The sequence below is a fragment of the Ctenocephalides felis genome, unplaced genomic scaffold (assembly GCF_003426905.1).
Source record: "Ctenocephalides felis isolate EL2017-DRISC unplaced genomic scaffold, ASM342690v1 CF-g0.4_SCAFFOLD_01886, whole genome shotgun sequence".
NCBI classification, from domain to species: domain Eukaryota; kingdom Metazoa; phylum Arthropoda; class Insecta; order Siphonaptera; family Pulicidae; genus Ctenocephalides; species Ctenocephalides felis.
The window spans coordinates 101,059,583-101,078,573 of NW_020538040.1; the positions used below are offsets into that span (position 1 = coordinate 101,059,583).

General features: G+C 30.2%; 1 protein-coding gene across 1 annotated transcript in view; it reads right to left on the reverse strand.

Annotated features, from left to right (window-relative positions):
• LOC113376931 (dual 3',5'-cyclic-AMP and -GMP phosphodiesterase 11) overlaps window positions 1-18,991 on the reverse strand; it is an 86,044-nt gene that overhangs the window by 11,234 nt on the left and 55,819 nt on the right. Inside the window, exons 3-6 of the mRNA XM_026617044.1 lie at window positions 15,211-15,291; window positions 7,581-7,791; window positions 2,158-2,292; window positions 174-435 (exon numbers count right to left, since the gene is read on the reverse strand). Of these exons, the coding sequence (XP_026472829.1) occupies window positions 174-435; window positions 2,158-2,292; window positions 7,581-7,753 (570 nt within the window). The 5' untranslated portion in view covers window positions 7,754-7,791; window positions 15,211-15,291. The remainder of the gene's footprint in view (window positions 1-173; window positions 436-2,157; window positions 2,293-7,580; window positions 7,792-15,210; window positions 15,292-18,991) is intronic.

Below are 18,991 nucleotides of genomic sequence, written 5' to 3' on the forward strand. Positions count from 1 at the left end.
ACAATGAAAACTATTAGTAGTATGAAGAATTATTATTTTTTGATGATCATTATATTGTTATATTATAAAAAAAATTAAAAAAGGTCCGAACCTTATTGTTTTTTCTAAAAATGCTACTAACTTCATTCAAATAATTCTATGTATTAGTACCCAAAATAATACAATGATCTTACCAATTCGAATATTAGTTCTTTCTCATCGAGATTACGAAGTTCATGCCTGCTTCGCCTCTGTGCCCGAGAACCTGGTCCGCCAGGCGAGCTTGGACCCGTAGGACCGCATGAAACACCGCTACTGGAGCCGTAGCAACCTCCAGATGAACCCCCCGTGGAGCAGGAGTCTTCGTCAACACTTAAAAACGTCGGAGTTCCGTCCACGGTAGTCACAATCGGACGTAGGAGTCCGCCGCGCTCAAACTCGTGCGCCGAAATCTTTCTGAAATATATAAAGTGAAATATATAATTTTGGAAAACCCATACTATTTTTATTGATGTAACGCCCGACTTTTTAACTGAAATTAAACACACACACACACACACACATATATATATATATATATATATATATACAGGGCCGGTCCTGGGGTCCTCAGCGCCCGCATGCAAGATTTGTTCTAGCGCCCCCCCCCCCCAATAATTTTAACTGTTTTAACATTTATCATTAAAATTATATGGATATTTGTAAATTTACACAAAAAATTAGAAATAATCTAAAAACGTATAAAATACATTGATTTTAATTTTATTTAGAAAATCGAAGCGATTTGCGGGTTGACCATAATTAAATATTTTATATTTTCAAGTATTTCTAACATATATGTAATATTAATATTTGGGTTTTGAAACATTTCACTTATTTCATTAAACTTATTTTTATTTCTAAACATAACATTCATTTTTCATGTTACATTTTTAAAATTTTATTTTAATTTTTTTTTCATTATTCACAATATCCAAAATTGCATCAGTAACTTATTGATATTGTAAAGCCAAATTGTATTCATGTTTAATTTCCCATCTGATTCAGAATATCAGATTGTTGTTTTAAAGTTAAATTTTTAACGTATTTTAAAAGATGCAAAGAAATTACATATTTCCTGAACTATATCGAAAACAAAACACAATTATATTTGTATCTGTATTATTTCTGCTTAGTTAATAATTAAATTTAGTATGAACACCACTAGGTATAAAAAAGCTCACGAGTTTTGTTTCTAAGTCCATTTTGCTTCCATTTTTCATATTTGCTCTATTTCTATAAACCTAACCACGCATGTCTTCAAAGTTCAAAGTTAATCAGATGCAAAACATTTTCAACAAATACAAAAGTTACAATTAAGTTTCTCGGTCTTATAGTCATTTTCTATGCACTGACTTCCCATTTTCCATTTTTCTCTATTATAATTTGTAAATTTTTTTTTAACAAGTTCCGTTCAAACTAAATCACCTCGCAATTTCTCATCAATAATGCCCAATAATTTAAACTTTCGTAGGTTTGCTCTTACGGTATTAAACACTAGATAATTTCTTTTTCAATTCCACATTAACTTCGATCGAAGAAAAAATTAATGAGTTCATTAAATAATAAGCAGAACAATAATTTACTAATTTGCATAAGTAATTAATTGTTTCTACAGATATCACATTGCAAACTGAATATACTTTCTGTTTCTACATATCCATAGCTAAGTTAAATTGTTCATTATAATCTGTTAAGTATTCTAGATTTTATATTAAAAAAATACGAATAATATATTATAAATTTCATTTCCGAATCTCGTTTTGGCGCCCCCTAAGGCGTGCGCCCGCATTTTTTGCATGCATTGCATTCAAGGTAGGACCGGCCCTGTATATATATATATATATATATATATATATATATATATATATATATATATATGATAAATGCTAAAAATATTAAAAAATGTTCTAAAAAAACCCAAAGTTTTTCCCCTTGGAATACTATAAGTCATCAATGTTATTCTTGTCATAGTAAGAAAAGAAGTATTTGAAAATTCTCACTTGATAATGCTAAATCTAAAATTTAGCACAAAACTATCTAATTATATTATATATTTTTGCAATGTAATTTCAATAACTTACACTACAGGAAATAAATAATTATCAATCAGATAATTGAAAAAACGATGTATTTCACCTGACTGGCGTCGTGGCTCCGGAGCCACTCCGCGATGCACAGCCCTGGTACGACGGCGACTGCAGGTCACCGCCAGCCGACGATGGGGTCGCGTGAGACACCAGCCACGCGTCCACCACTTGCCGAGTTACCTTCCTTGGGAAAGAAACATAATCAGTACAACTGGAATAATTAAAACATTACGTATAATAGAACAGATATTTATACATATAGATATTTATACATATCTATTTTTATATATATGTAAATATATATATATATATATATATATATATATATTTTATTATCATTTTTTTGAACAGGAATCAGAACCTTAGGTCCTATGAGCTGTTGGACTGAAACTTCTCCTTCCTTCGTATTTTTTTAGATGGAAGAATCAAGCCCTATATGTAAATATATGACTAGCTAACACTAGAATTACGGATTTTGGGAGAATGGGTACGGTTGTGCCTGGGTACGGTAGTGACAGTCGTCATAAAACCTAAACTACACTGATTTTGAGATAGGCTCAGAAAGAGAAAAATGAAGTGTGATTGTTCGGTTGTGACATATATTTCTTACCATTTCCGAGTGAAGATTAAACAAATAAAAATATGTAACTTGACTAAGACAAAATACGAAAGAGAAAGAAAAAGAATCACTCTTTCGGCAAAAAATAAGATACTAATCCTTAAAGCGCATATAATGTCCATAATTTTATATGGAATAACAACATGGAGCCAAACAACTAAAGCTAACCTAAATGACGTACAAAGAATAATAAATAAGTCCATAAAAATATTTTCAACATTTAACACCCACCAAATACTTACACACACAGAAACAAATAATAATTCATTAAATAATATAATTAAAAGAAAATAAATAGAAATAATAATAAATAAACTAAAAAGATATAGTATTTCAGTCTTTCCACGCAAACAAATGTTCAAATTACGATTTAATTTTCTCTCAGCTATAACTACGGCACAACAAAATTATGGCTGATCAAAAAAAGTGTCACAACCGTATCCAGTCACCCTTACTATACTATTTTTACCAAAGTGAGCCAATTTGATTTATGCAAGGAAGCAAACATTTTGGGAAAAAATAGTTCCAAGCCGATTTAAATAAAATATTTAATTTCAAAAAATTAATGGAAAACATTTTTACCAATTGGTCAAATACATCATCTCCATACTTAGTGCTATTGTTATCAGTTAGTGTTTTGTGAAACAAGCTTTTCAATTTTTTAACTTTCAATTTCGGTTTTTATGTTTAGTAAGTAGCAGTAAAAAGTTTTATAAGGATTGTGTTCATGAATCGTCAGGGTTAAATTTTCAGATCTATACAATTGTGTAGAAAACTTTGTCACTATATCTTTTATGGCTGTCGCGACTTGGAAGTATATATAGTGCCAACCAAAGTGTTTTTTTTTTCAAATAACGTTTTAGCAAATTATTAATTAAAAACGAACTCCTTATAGGTATAAAACTGTATTAAAATCGGATCATTTATAAAAGTCGACATTCCATTGTTTTTATGTTTCCAGATTAAGGATGACTCGAATTGCCTCATAGTAAATAAGTTATATATTGTATACAGTAAATATGGCTCTGCAAGGTTAGTTACAAAAATTTTACAAAATCAAGTACGGAAACCGTTTACAAAATATTTGTTGCTTACATCGGATTCCAGACAAAATTTGATGATGAATTTATCTGGTTTATACAGCCGGCATGTACTGCGTAAAATGGAATCTAGATTTAGTAGGGTATAATGAATCGTCGATTGCTATGTTTGTGTCATTTTTGTAACAAATCTGACTATTGTCTATAAGTTTCAAGGTAAATTCCATATTATATATAGTTTTTGTTTCCAACAAATACCTCCAAGTAAATTATAAAATTTTCTTTGTGGATCAGTATTTTGGAAAAAACTGATAAACCATTCTGCGAGTCAAATTCGCCCATGAAAATAGGTTTACCACATTCGATAATGTGAAATAAGGGGTTTAGGAGCAAGACGAATAAGTGTTTACATATATTTCATTACATAACTAAAAATAAAACCAATGTATATTTGTAAAAAGTTAAAATTTTTTGTATTAAGTTATCAAATTTTTATTGAGTCAAATTGGCTCGGTTCGTAAATGTAGTGTTAAAGAGATATTTTGACTTGATAAAGATGTGAATTAATTGAGTTGATCAATAATCGTCGAATTAATATATTTTTTTAAAAATGTGTCATTTTTCCAGATATTAATTATAAACAAAACGGTTTGGCCCACCCTTAATAAAAATAGTTAAACATAAGAAAATATTTAAAATTGACTTTGAATATTTCAAGTATTTCGAATTTTCTGAGAAATTGGAAAATTTTATATTGTATTGTCAATCACTAATATCCAAATCTTGTGGAAAAACCTTATTGTTAGTATTGTATGCAGTTTAGTGTCGTCAGAGTCGAGTAAAATGTTGTAAGATAAAATTATACTTACAACTATTTATTCGATACCGGCATAGACTTAAAATATTCTAAATATCTTGAAATTTGAAATTTGAAAAATTGGAATCGAAATAATAACCAATGGTCAAAGATTAATACGCATGACGAGTATATACGCCAATCACAGCAAACTTCTATTGTAATTTAAATCTTATTCTTATCTAGAAATTCATATTATTTATGTCTGCTTGTGTTAGCTGCCTATTATACAATTCAATATGTCTAAATATTTATAATAGTAACTGTATCACCATATGAAATTCAACCGCGTTTTCTTTATCGCTCCGAAGGGGTTTTTAGTTACGTTTGTCTGAATGAACTCATTGACAGACAGATTCTGATTTCAAATTGAAATTCTGAGAAAATCGTGTGTGTTTAAAATGCTTAAACATGGATTTTGTCGGATTTAGAAATAACTTAGTGTCATGATAAGCCCCTGCGAATAAAAGCCCCATTGATAGTAAGAATCAAGAAATTTAAGCAGTAGGTACATTTAAAATATCTTGATATAATTGTTTTGAAGATATAAAACAAGACATTTGAATTTTTATATAAAGTAGATCAGAATAATAAAATGGTCCATGGCATCGTGCCTTACGGGAAATTTGGAAACTACTCGTACCGTGATGAAATTATTCGTAGAATATTAAATGTTTCCAAATAGATTATTATAAACACTGTAACATTTATTATCTGTATTTTATAGACAAAATATAACGGCTTATGAATTTGACGACGACGTTGATATGTGTTTACATGAGAATTTACATAGAATAAAGGACCTTATCTTATATTTCTAAGAATTATATAAACTGAATTGTAAAGTTAAAATTATTTAATTGAAGTATATAAGTGAGATTTAAAATTTTATCTAGAATTAAAATTAAAATCCGAATAATTTTCGATATTAAAAAAAATCTTTAGAAATTAAAAAAAATGTATTTTGGAATAAAAAAATGCTTTCCCCAAAAAATAATCGTTTCTTCATACTGTCAACCCAAGCAAAATATTTTTTGAATAATTAAAATCGGATGGCCTGTTCTCTTATAAAAACAATTTATATTTTCTGCACTCTTTGCTCCGAATTTACGAAATGGCTGGACGCGTCTTTGCCAAAAACTAATCAGGACGTCTCCCATCAGTAGGAATGATTTCTGAATATATCAAATCGGTTGATCCGTGCGCTCGAAATCATGGACAAAAAATTGTATCCACACAAAACACACACATGTATACACACATACATCCAAATTTTGTATGGTTTGCCAAAATGTTCAGAAACCTCTGAAAAGTGAAGATATGCACACATTTTCATCTTTGATTTTTGGACTATTACTATACTTACTCTACGGGAAGTTAATAATTAACCCTTTTGCAAGTGTTCCGAAGAAATGAAATAATAAATTTAAATTTTCATATGAAGTAGACAAGAATAATGAAAAATTAACAAATACTGTTGAAATATCGAACTAAATCCTTTCAGTAGATTTGTTCAAAACTATGGTATACAAAGTGCACTGTTAACGTATGAATATCAGTAGAAATAAAGTCGATAAGCAGGTTCTAAAAAAATTCTAGTTTTTTGCGGAATACAAAAAGCATTTCAAAAGAATATTCGGGATCATTGATCACAATGTTTTTCAAAATGTTGATTCAAACAATTTCTTCTCATAAGCAATTCCCATTTACCGAATAAGTAGAACTTGCAGAAATTCATAAAATACATTTTAATCACATAATCGATAATGAGATTTGATTGTGAGTAATTTGAGATGACGCATTATTACTTTTACGTAGTCTTACGTATGAGCATTTCGTCACTTAAGACGCATTAATTTCGCTTATACTGGCATGAATGTTAATAAATTTTGATTTTGAATATAATCAATCAATGATTTCGAGAAAACGGATCAACCAATTTCAATGATTCCAAAAACATTTGATTCCTATTGATAAGGGGAAGTGCTGATAAATTTTTGGCAAAGGCAAATTTCGTAGATACGGGGCAAAAAGTACCCAAAAAGTTGATCAGTTTTTGAGTCTGTTTTCAATAACTCAAAAAACATTTTACCTGTATTGACAAAATGAACAACTACTTACATTTTTGAAAAGGCAGGTCTAGCGGTTTCGAAGATCTAATAAAAAAAGTAAAAAAAAATGGCATTTGGCGCTCAAAAAAGATCGTTAAACATATGCACATCAAATTTTTAGATTTTTTTATAGAGATTTTAATAATAAGTACAAATTTTATTCACATTTCTATGGGTTCCGTGCAAATGTATATTTGTTAGACTGCGACGCGGCGCTTACGCGTTTTGAAGTTTCACTCTACGCAGTTAACGCAGTTCGATTGCTTTGAAAAAAGTTCAAAATTTTCAAAAAGCTTTTAAAACTAGTCACCTTTCCTCAGAAATTTCAAAGTTCTCAAAAATCTATAGTTCGAAGAGCTTTTTTAAAAATTTTAATTTTTGGTACAGAAAGTTCCAGCAATTTAATTTGGCACGATGCCATGCACGACTAGTATTGTTTTGACTTTGTATTATTTGGCAGCATGTTGAAGACCACTGTCGCAGACCACCCACCGAGCGGTTTCAATTTTCTTTTCGCATATAAACCGTATGTGCACACGGTAAGAATGAATCTTTTGAATGATTTATATCACACGCGAATGATTTTGACATGGTTTGCGAACGCAATGAGATTAGACCCGCGGTTGCCTGCGCCTCACATCAAAAAGTTTGAATGAAATGAAAAAATAAAAAAGAAAGAAGGCACAGATTAGTAATCGATACTTTGTTTTATGGGTTTATCGGCCACGTTAATAAAATGGTCGATCAGTTCTCTAAAAACTGAAAAATCTACAAAGATTAATCATCAACCTGAAGCAATATTGTTAAATCTTCGTACATTTATAATCTTGTACCGCAGTCCCTTACCTCATGAAATAGTCTTGGACGAAATCAGGGTTCTCGTCCAGCCACGCTTCCATGCGTGCGTGTTCCTGGTCATACCGCCTGTGGTGAGGCAGTGTCGGCGCGTTCGAATTAGCGGGCGCAGGGAGGGGCCCGGCGCTGACCACGTCGGCGGACCCCCCCTGCTCCGCGGTCATACCGGCCGACTCGTCGACGTTGCGCAACCGCAGTCCTGCTGTTTAAGGAAAACCAGATTAAGGTTAATCAAAGTAAAGAAAAAAATAAGTCAAAACGAAAAATTACAATATCAAGGATTAATTTTTGTCTTAAAAAATAATCTCCAAGGTGTCAACCAGTATTTTAGTTTTTTCTTATAGTTATTCACGCGCAAATGCTGTTATTATTTAAAAATGCTACATTGTTCAAGCTCGCTCAGGTATAAATGATTTTTAAACTCTTCCTGTAAAATCTTCAACATTATCTAACCTAAAAATGCCATGCCGTAAACTATAATCAAAGTGTCAGTAGCATAGTCACAGTATAAATTCCAAATGACACTCTTGTTGCTGATTTCCACAATTTACTCTCTTTAGTTCTTATACACGTAAATAACACTTTTATACCTAGACTGATAATTTTCGAATATCGATCTTGGTATAAAGTGTTCAGTAAGTATATCAGAAAAATACACGTTATTATTTTGAAATGTACACATCGTTAAAATCATGCAAAACAAAAAACCTAGAAAATATTAATAATCTATAAACTGCAACAAAACAATTAAACTAATTAGAAAACTCTCAAAAATTTTGTAGTAAAAATTAATTTTAAATTGCTATTTAATTTGATCAGCTCCACAATAAGAATAACAGAAAATATAATTTTTTAAACAATTCTTGCCGAAAACGTTTCAATAAAAACATACATTCTCAATATTTCACAGCCAAATAATCTTTTCTTTCAATTATTAATAAGAGGAGTTGCAAAAATGATATGATAGTGAACGGAACTTTAATACACACATACGTATAACAAATTTCTGGCAAAAATCACTTATAGTTTGCATAATATCGATTTATTCTTGATCCATGTTCACTTGAGAATAAATCGTATAATAATAATAATAATATAATAATAGCGAATGCGCGACGGTATCACGGTATCGTAATATTTGCTGTTCGGTTGGGACGCCACTAAACAACTGATTGCGCGCATAACAATCGCACGCGCGTATGTGTGCCTCTTACACTTATGCACATTATTGTTTATATATCGTGCATGCACACATGTGCACTAATAAACAACATTAGCATACACACACATTATATACATATCTGCTTTTTTGATTGTTTAATGATTGAGAATTTTATTATACCAAATTAAAATACCACTAACGACACAGCAATTACTCACTAAACGAATATTAACAAATGCAATTTATTGACTCATTTATTCATTCATTTTTTGATCTCCACTTTTCTTTTTCGCATTTTTATCCTTGTTTTATTTTTTCTAGTTGACATAATATGTCATAATGTAAACGAGTAACTCATAAATGGATAAAATATCCTTTAATATTTTTATTAATTTGGGGCCGTTCAAGTAATACGTAAGCACTATAGGGGGGCGGGGGGGTTATTGTTTTGCTTATTTTGGGTAAGAACTTTGCTTGTAACTTTTGCTGACAAAGGGGTGGGGGGGGGAGTAAATAATTGTAATGAATCTGCTTACGTAATACTTGAACGATCCCTTTGACCATAATATTGACTAAAGTAGTGCGGGGCTTAAAGGTCCGCGGGTAAAAAGATATCTCAAAAACAAGTAAAGTTGAAATTTTTTTTAACAATATATGAAAGCTGGAAAAAAGAGCTGAAAAAAAGCTGGAATTATACCACCACCTTGATTCTTAGGACACTGCAATCGGGAGATAAACGACAAAGTTTGTAAATCCATTACAAAAGTGTTTTTTTTCATAGTTACTTTTTTTTTTGGTTTCGTGCTTAGTCCTTTAGTTTACAACACCTGAATATATTTTTAAGTATACGTTATTTAAGTGTTTTAGAAGTTGGGGTATAAAGAACCAACAGTATCTTTACCCTAGCAAAGGTGTAAACAAGAAAAAATAGTATGGTTTTCTTACAATAATAAGACCGTAATACTGATTAAGAACAATACATTACTAAACAATTATTATCTGTACAAGTTAATTTTTCTCATCTTCAAGTTCTTTCTATTAATTTAATTTAATATTCGATAGTATCTTAATTTTAAATTATGCAATATTATTACTTAATAATAATTTTTAGAATTAAATATTTTATGTCATTCTAGACTGAAAGCTTAATAAAAAAATAAACTATCAAAATAAATAATAGATAACAGTAGAACTTAGAAAAATGCTAAAGTTCTTCAGAAATTCTCCTTTTTCGCGACTGTTAATAAATTTTATTGAACAGTATTTTTATTTTTGTAAATCTGACATAAAATACTCTATAGATAAAAAGTTAGGTGAGAAACAAATTAATTCTAAGCAGTGTCAATTTTAGGTCAGTGTCCTTTTAAATGTGGTCAGCGATAAGTTATATTATTGCCATAATTTCCATTTTTTAGTAAAAAAGATAAAAATGCTGTTCAATTTATAAAATTATACACAAACACAATAATAAGACACAAACCCTTCTGACATACGCTAAATTAATGATTTGAATAACGATATAATTTTACAAATAAATTTAATTCAAAACTTAATATCGTATATTAAGTACCGAGAAGACTGTGCCAGGGTACGGTAGTGACAGTCGTCATGACAGCCAAACTATACCGATTTTGAAATCGAGTTCAAAGGGAAAAAGATAAAGTATGTTTGTTCAAACAAGTTCACATTATTGCTTTCAGTCAGCGCCCTGCGTTAAAATGATCTGAAGACCGCACTGCTTTTAAAAAGTCAAAAGTAACTTTTTTTTCGTTTGATTTGTTTCAATAATAACTGTTACTTGTATACAGATAGATTACTTTGTTTGTTATGTTACCGTAACTTGAACATTAGTAGTTAATTATCAGCAATTAGTTTTTGCGTAGATAATTAAGCTCGATCATAAAGATGCTTTGTCTCCAAAAGTGTGCGCTAGGTATGGTTGGGACAGATTGTGTCAGTACGGTTGTGACATGTACTTCTTATCCTTTTCGGGAGAGGAAAAAAACAAAATACGAAAGAGAAAGAAAAAAGAAAATTCAATATAAGAAATAAAAAGATTTCACAGAAAATTCTTGTTAACTTTGTTTAAAAAATTATGTTTTGGTTGGATGACTTAATAATTGGTGTTGAATATTCTGGCAATTAATGACTTAACAGGGACAATAACAGGGATATTTTTGGCATCAAATCAGAAAAATATTTCCAGCTACTATGCAATTAATCTATTAGGGAATTCAGAAATCTAATGTACATTTTATAACATCCATTTCTCGTACATATCAAATTACATTCAAACGTAAGTTGTTCTGAAACAGTGATTCCCAACGAGGGCCGCACGCCCCACTGAAGGGCAATTTTTGCTTTGGGCGGTTTGAATGCAATGGTAGATATTATCGATATTAAATACCAAGATTTCTATAAAATTCCTATTCTATAAAAATATTTATAAATTAGATCTATATAACATTTGCATTCCTTATACGATAAATCCTACATCAGAAGTTTCTTTACGTGTATAGGTTAACGTATGCCTAAACTTTACACTCTATATTGTTATACGCCTTATAACTAATTATACAGTACGCTTTATTTCCGTTCCGCTTCATACCTAACACATCTAATATTATTCATTATTTTACACGCATAATTTTTCTTAAACACTCATTTTTTCGTACCCTACCCAGAACCGAACACGGGCCCTTTGCGTGGCAAACAGCGACCTTAACCACTGGACCACCGTGGCGCTACAATCAAGGTCAAGAATTAATCAAGAATTTTATTTGAGAGCCATAACGTTTTTAAAAACGTTAAAATAAAGCATGACCCATAAAAGGTTGGAAAACACTGTTCTAAAAAGTATTTATTCTAGGATTTACTAGTGCCATAAAACCATTCATTCAATATGTGAATTATAGATGTTGACCTTCAACAGAAGCTTAAGGAGCTCTTATTGTTAGATTAGCTTTAGGAATAGTTGCATGATTCTATCAATTTAATTTCTTTCATATAATTCAACACATACACAGTTATTAAATATCAATGGTAACGATATTTGAAACATGTTTAATTTCTACATAGACATTAATTTATTAGTTTTAGTTCCATATTGTTTATTTATTCAAACCATTATAAATATGAGCAAAGTCACATGTCATTTCGAAATAATCACAGAAATTAGATTAATATTACAACAATCAGAACTATTCCATGGAGTTCCATGAGGTGTCTCTAGTTTTAAGATGCTATTAGCAAGCAATCCATCGATTGCCTCAACTGATCGTTTCGTTTGTGTATTATTTCTGAACGCTAACACGGTTATCTCACTAATAGTGATATTGCAACGATGCCCATGAAAGGCGATTTTCACTTGGGATTATAATTAAGATCTATACCCTAAAGTGCAAATTGGACGATGCTGCCTGATGTTGAAGTTGGACGAAGTTGGGATAGAACCATGTTTGTGGTAGACATATATTAAAATAATATAATATAATACGAGTTAAAATAATCTATTGTCCACGACTTACTAATCAACAAATATAATCATTGGTTACTGCAGATATCGAATGTAAAAATCAATTAAGGTATACATGCAAATCCAATGTCCTCACCTGCCAAAATGCACATACTTTAGAAATACTATGCAAGATAAAAAATATAAGCAAATTCACAAAATAATTTAAATAAATTATTTTATTAAACCAAGAATTAAAAGCAGAAAGCCAAATAAGCATGCTATTATAGTAGAGCAAATCAATTGTCATGCAGTGTAAAATGCATATAGGGTGGCATGGACCTGTGCTTGGCTGTTCTATATTCAAAATGCGATATTTGTGTTTATATTATGAAGTATCATTCTGTTTATATTTGCTTTGTTTTTTGCTTTTAATCAAGGCGACCTACCTCAAGGACGCTGAACGATATAACAGCGGATTACACAATGCGCTCCTTTAGCCGCCGTTATCTATTAGGGACACAATAGATATATAAAAAGCTAATTTTTAATTTAATCCAAATATGATTTTTTTTTATGTTCAGTGCATTTTACTTACACAAACAAAATACAAAGAAGACTTATCACAGACTGACACTGAAATGTTAAACTAATACGACATTATATTACACATTTTCGAATTGGATTGGATTTTATATTCCTTAGACAGATTTCTTGGTATTTATATAACTCAGATAAGATATATATATATATATATATATATATATATATATATATATATATATTAGGTTGGCAACTAAGAAATTGTGGATAGATGGTTTGAATTGAATTTTAGATTTGCTGACGTATTTCAAATATAATATACCTTTTCTTATTAGATAGTAGGTAATTTAGATGTCCATCAGTAAAAGTGTTTTCTGAGAGCATAGCTTTCGATTGGCGTTCATCAAAAGAGCGAAAATCAATACGAAAATTTTTGTTGTATTTTGGATTTTTATTTCCCTAAAGGTAAACGGCATCTTAAGCTCACACAAGTTCATGAGCTGTTTATGGTGACAAAGTCTAAAAATCGGCAGCGTCCAAATTGGTTTGCCAAATTTCGTTTTGGTAATATTTCACTCAAACATGAATGACGCTCTAGTCGTCCAGCTGAAGTAGATTACATAGAAATTGTCTACTTTTACTCTCACCATATTGAACACACATTGAACAACTAATGAAATTAAACACCGCAGTCGAAGAAAAGCGGCCTAAGTTGGCAAAAATTATTGGGATGTTTCGCTATATTCACCATACAGTCCTGATCTTGCACCTTCTGATTACTTTTTGTTTCGATCTTTACAAAACTCTTTGAATGGTAAATAATTTAATGTACGTGATGGTGTCAAATTGAGATCAAAATAGACAATATATTACAGAATAAAGTTATTCAGCTCCATGAAAAAAATGTCTTTGATTTTCTAACCAAAATTTGCTATATCTTATTTGCCAACATAATATAAAAAAGATACTCATATGATAGTATCCAATCCTTTTTATTAGGGTTTATAAACTGGATTTCCTTTTTCTATGTTGCAGAAGAACATATAGTATTTTAAGCGCGGCAAATACCAACTAGGCAAAAAATACCAAAACAATTAGCATATTTTGCACACAATTTTAACTACATCTTGTTTAAAGTATCAATTTTGATTACTCAATGTATTTCAAGGATAAAATATACTTTATTATTATTTGTATGAAGAGGCCATTAACACCTTAATAATTTTTTATTACTACTTATTAATACACTTAGTTAACACCGCAATTAAAATGAAATTGTTTATCATTTTCAATCATGGACGTGCTACGTTTTTCAAATACACTGCTTCGAATATCTTAAAATATATAAATACATATTATGAATTTCATTATGAATACATACGAGGTCTGTTCAAAAAGAAAAATTCAAAAGAAAGATTAGTGCGCTATTTTCGCAAATTGACTTTAAAAATTATACAAAATCCGGAAAAAATTTAATTTAATTCAAAGTTAAGATTGATAACAAAAAAACAGCGCTGGATTTTGTTATCAAAGTACAACATTTATCAGAAACTCATGTTATTTCCTAGAAATTCAAGCATGCATTGCCTTTATCAGTCAGTTCTTAATAAGCAACAACAATAAAGTCGAATTCAACCGATGTTAATATGAAAATCTGTCTTTTTATTTCTGACAATGAGCAAAAATTAGACATTGATAACATATTAATAATTATATATGTAAATTAGTACTAAATGGCCCTCTACTTAAAATAAGACTCCACATAAAAACTTTATGGAACATCTAATAATTTTTCATATACGAAAGTTTTATCTAAAACATTCTGATAGCGAGAAAGCGTTTAAATACAAGCGTTTAAATATGTAATTTGATTTGAAATTGCTTTATATTTTATTTATCTTTAATTTGACATGCAAGTAAAATTTCTTATATATTGAAGCGCAATCAATTACATTTTTCAATAAAATTTAAAAAAAATCTAAGGAACAAAATGTTTTAATTATTCTTATTATTATAATTTTCAGCCTATTATTTCTATTATGTTTTAACAACTATCATTTATTGGTAAGGAATCCAAAATTTAGCAATTTAGCAGAAACATATTTCGTCACCAATATATTTTAATATTCTATATGAAATGTAAATGCAAATTGAATTTTGTTGTTGGTAAATGCTGTACATTTCTTTTGTTAATTATTAATTGATTAAGTTCACCGTATATTATTACGACATTTCTAACATAAATAAAGCCAAAAACCGAACTGAATTAATAAAAATTACTTCATTTTTATAGAGATGGTATTGATATCAAGATGAAAATCATTACAGTGATGATTCAAATTCAAGTTCTAAAAAAACTTAGCACTCAATAATACTACTAATAATTTCGAAATATAAAACTTATTTTCTAAAATTCATTATATAATTTAGATATTAATAAAAATGAAAATAATTTGACGTACCCGGATTACGGCGAGATCTCCACAGTACGGGCGGCACGGTGCTACCAGAATATGCCAGTGTGGTAAAATATTAGAAAACTCCTGAAATTAGAAAAATAACAAAAATTATTTAAAAAAAGCTAATGGATGTTTGTGATAACAAATCGAAACAAGAAGTTGCAAATGACTTAAGAAATATCTGATATATCTAGTATGGGAGACTGGGTATGGTTGTGCCAGGTTACGGTAGTAACAGTATTCATAACAGCTAAACTATACTGATTTTGAGATAGCATCCAAAGAAAAATGAAGTATGTTTGTTCGAACAAGTTTACATTATTGCGTTGAGCCAGCGTCCTACATTAAAATGACCGAATTGCTATTAAAGATCCAAAAGTAAGTTTTTTTTCGATTTCTTTTAATAATAATAATAACTGTTACTAGTATACAGATAGCCCCTCTTTGTTTGTTATTTTGCTGTAATTTTAATATTAGCAGTTAATTACCAGCAATAAGTTTTGTTAAATGTGATATGTATATATTGTGCTCTTGTTCTTTTGAAATGAAATTTAAACAAATAAAGAAAACCCTAACTTAACTAACTAAGACAAAATACGAAAGAGAAAGAGAAAGGAAAATACAATACAAGAAAACAAAACACAAAGATTTATTGTTTAAAAAATTATTGTTTGTTATATATTGTTATATTATATTTATAAGCTTTGTTGTATTGTGTTACATATTTCTGACTACAAAAGTCATTATAAACCATTTTGGTTTTAACCTATTTTGATGCCAGCCACAACCGTCCATCGAGTGTGGACGGTAGTGACAGTCGTCCTTTCCTTGTATGATTTGATTTTATGACTAATCGTATTTAAGAACATTATTTCCGTATTTCCTTGTAGATAAATGTTCCAATTACCATTTAATTTACTTTTCTCCCAGCTAACTGGAAATTTAACAAAGTTATTGCTGAACAAAAAAAAGTGGCACAACCGTACCCAGTCTCCTCTAACTTATTCGGAAAACAACTTAACTTGTGTTTCACATGATTATTAATGAGCAAGTCATTTGTAAAACAGGCATATTGATTTTATGAAATACCTTGTGGTTGGTGCTTTTTAAATGATGAAATTACGATACAAAACTAAAAATGCCGTTCAAGCAAAATAAAAGTCAAGGGCTGTGTATGATGAACATGGGTTGACCGTACACTAGTGCCACTATTGATCTTGCAATTTTGATGCTAAATATGTATTAACCATAGATAATAAATAATATTCAGAAGATTGAGTATCTTAAATTCGTATCATTACCGGTGCTTTTAACGACCGCATAGCTACATTGTAAATGGAATCTCCAATATTCAAATGCACTAGTAGTAATATGTTGGGACGTAAAGCAATTAATATGGTCCATAAAGTGCAATTTCAAATGAACCACAGATGCAGAGTACATGTGCTCAGAGGCCGTTATCATAAATCTGCATCATTAAATCGGGAAACTGTAGATAAATCGCAACAACACAATAGCGGCAATAAAACCGCACACGACTTATTACTAATATAAGCCAGTGAAAAAAGAAATAGGCGATAGTGCCATCTCAGCAACATCTACAATCGTTCTACTCAAGGTGAATTAGTTATCAAACCCATTTTAGTATTTGTTGTAAAATTTATATTAGATAATAAAAAACTTTAACACCTACTTTAGCTTCAAACCTCCGAACTTTGTTATAAATTCAAGAAAAAAAAGAAGATTATTATAAATTCTAAACTATTTTTATTTTAAGATCTCTGAAGAAACCTGTTGCGTCAATAATATAAATTGTTTATAATTATAATATATAATGATATTATATAGGGGGAAGTCCCGTAACGCCGGACGGCACCATGCACCGGCATTATGCATTCACATTTGAGTGGTATGCAAAGATAAAAGTTCTACTTGATTGTTATCCGTAAAATAGTAAAATATTATTAGATATTTTAGCCCATTTTAGTAGGTGCCACCAAATGAACGAAAATGTCTGTCCCTTGGCACCGGACACTAAGTCGTCCCTTCGTGCCGGACAGTAAATATATTGATATTTCTTGTGAGAATATACGTAATTTATTCCAATTATTTAATTTTGTTCTGTATGAGTGCTAATGGTCACTACACACCCCCAATTTTCGTATCTCCTAGTCGAAGAATGAAAAGCTTATGGTAAATGCACCAGTTGAGAGCATCGGTGTGGCCAAGCCAAAAGGAGGAATAAATAATGACTTTTCTTGCAATATCTAAGAATATTCATCAAAGACACATATGCAGACATTCCAGAGTGTGGAGATGGCTACATGCAGGTTATTTTGAAATGTCCGGTACTAAGTGCCACTATTTAAAATTATATTTTTTTATACCGAAGTTTGATTGATAATATTAATTATTTTTTAGCAAATATTGCGGTTTTGTTAATTTAGATTGATTTCTAACTTTGTTATCTAACATAAGTCATAATTTAATGAACATTTCGTAAAATATTTTTTGATTTATTTATAAATAACCTTAGGTGTCCGCCACTGGAGGACTTCCCCCTACTAGTATACTTAAAAAAAATCAAAACATGTGCTTCGTCTTTTAATAATATTTATCATAAAGAAATATTTCTATAAATTAATGATATAATTTATTTATTTATTAAAGACAAATGCAACCTATGATAAAAACCATTTTTCCATATAGTATATCATTTAAGAAAGTAGTTCACAAATAAATCATTTTGTCCTCTTTGGGACATTAAGTATATAAATCGTGAGCCCAAAGGAAACAAGTCATACATCGTAACCGGACTCAAAACGGAAAAAGAGGGTTTTGCAACAAATGCAAGTTTCTCCTTTTTACCGGGGAATCTTTTGGTGTGATTTAAGGAATCATTTCTTACATGCATAAAATAGAAGTTAGAAGCCAAACATATTTGACAAGTTTTAATTTTTTTTTCTTGGAACTGTAATGCTTGCTAAATAGTACTATGTCATTTTGTCCAAAATTAAACAAAAATAAATAATTAATTCAAATCCCACTAAACCTATATTATTGCAATAAAATTGATCGAAATCACTAGTACTGTCATAAGTTATTTGATATAATTACGAATATGAATAAATAGGCACCCTAAAAATATGTGAAAAACACCCTCAATATAATCTTTCGAAGGCGTGAACTGTGACATTAACCATAAAAAAAGCAATCAGAACTGAACGAGTCCTTGAGGCTTGAGCTTTTATGCTAAGTAACTTTTCTAGATGGTGACCCACACGGTAAACCTATCTCTATGAAATAATTAAAATTTTACAATTTCTGTAATAGTGATGATTTATTGTTGCAGGAATGACGAAAAAATATATTTTTACATATCTTTATCTATATTTCCAAGTAAAAACCGATATCACTACTCCTGGACATCAGGCTGTCCGAAGCAGCTATCAAAAATGGAACGTCTGATTGAGATCCTCTAGCTTAACCCTATGATAAATCAAAGTTACCATTTTATGTAAAAAAGCGGTGTGAAACAACTATAGGCAAGATTAACTTAGCTCGCAACCCTTGTGCAGATCACATATTAGTCTTATTATTATTATATGATGAAATTCCCATTTTGTTCACTTTCTTTCACCTTTAGTGTTATATCGATGATTTGCATTCAACGATTGCCAATTTCGTATTGCCAAACTTGCGAATCAATTGTCGATCCCCGCGCAGGCGTCACGAGTTAATCCTTCGAGTAATGCACCTTTGCGTCGTGAATTCGAGACTGGCT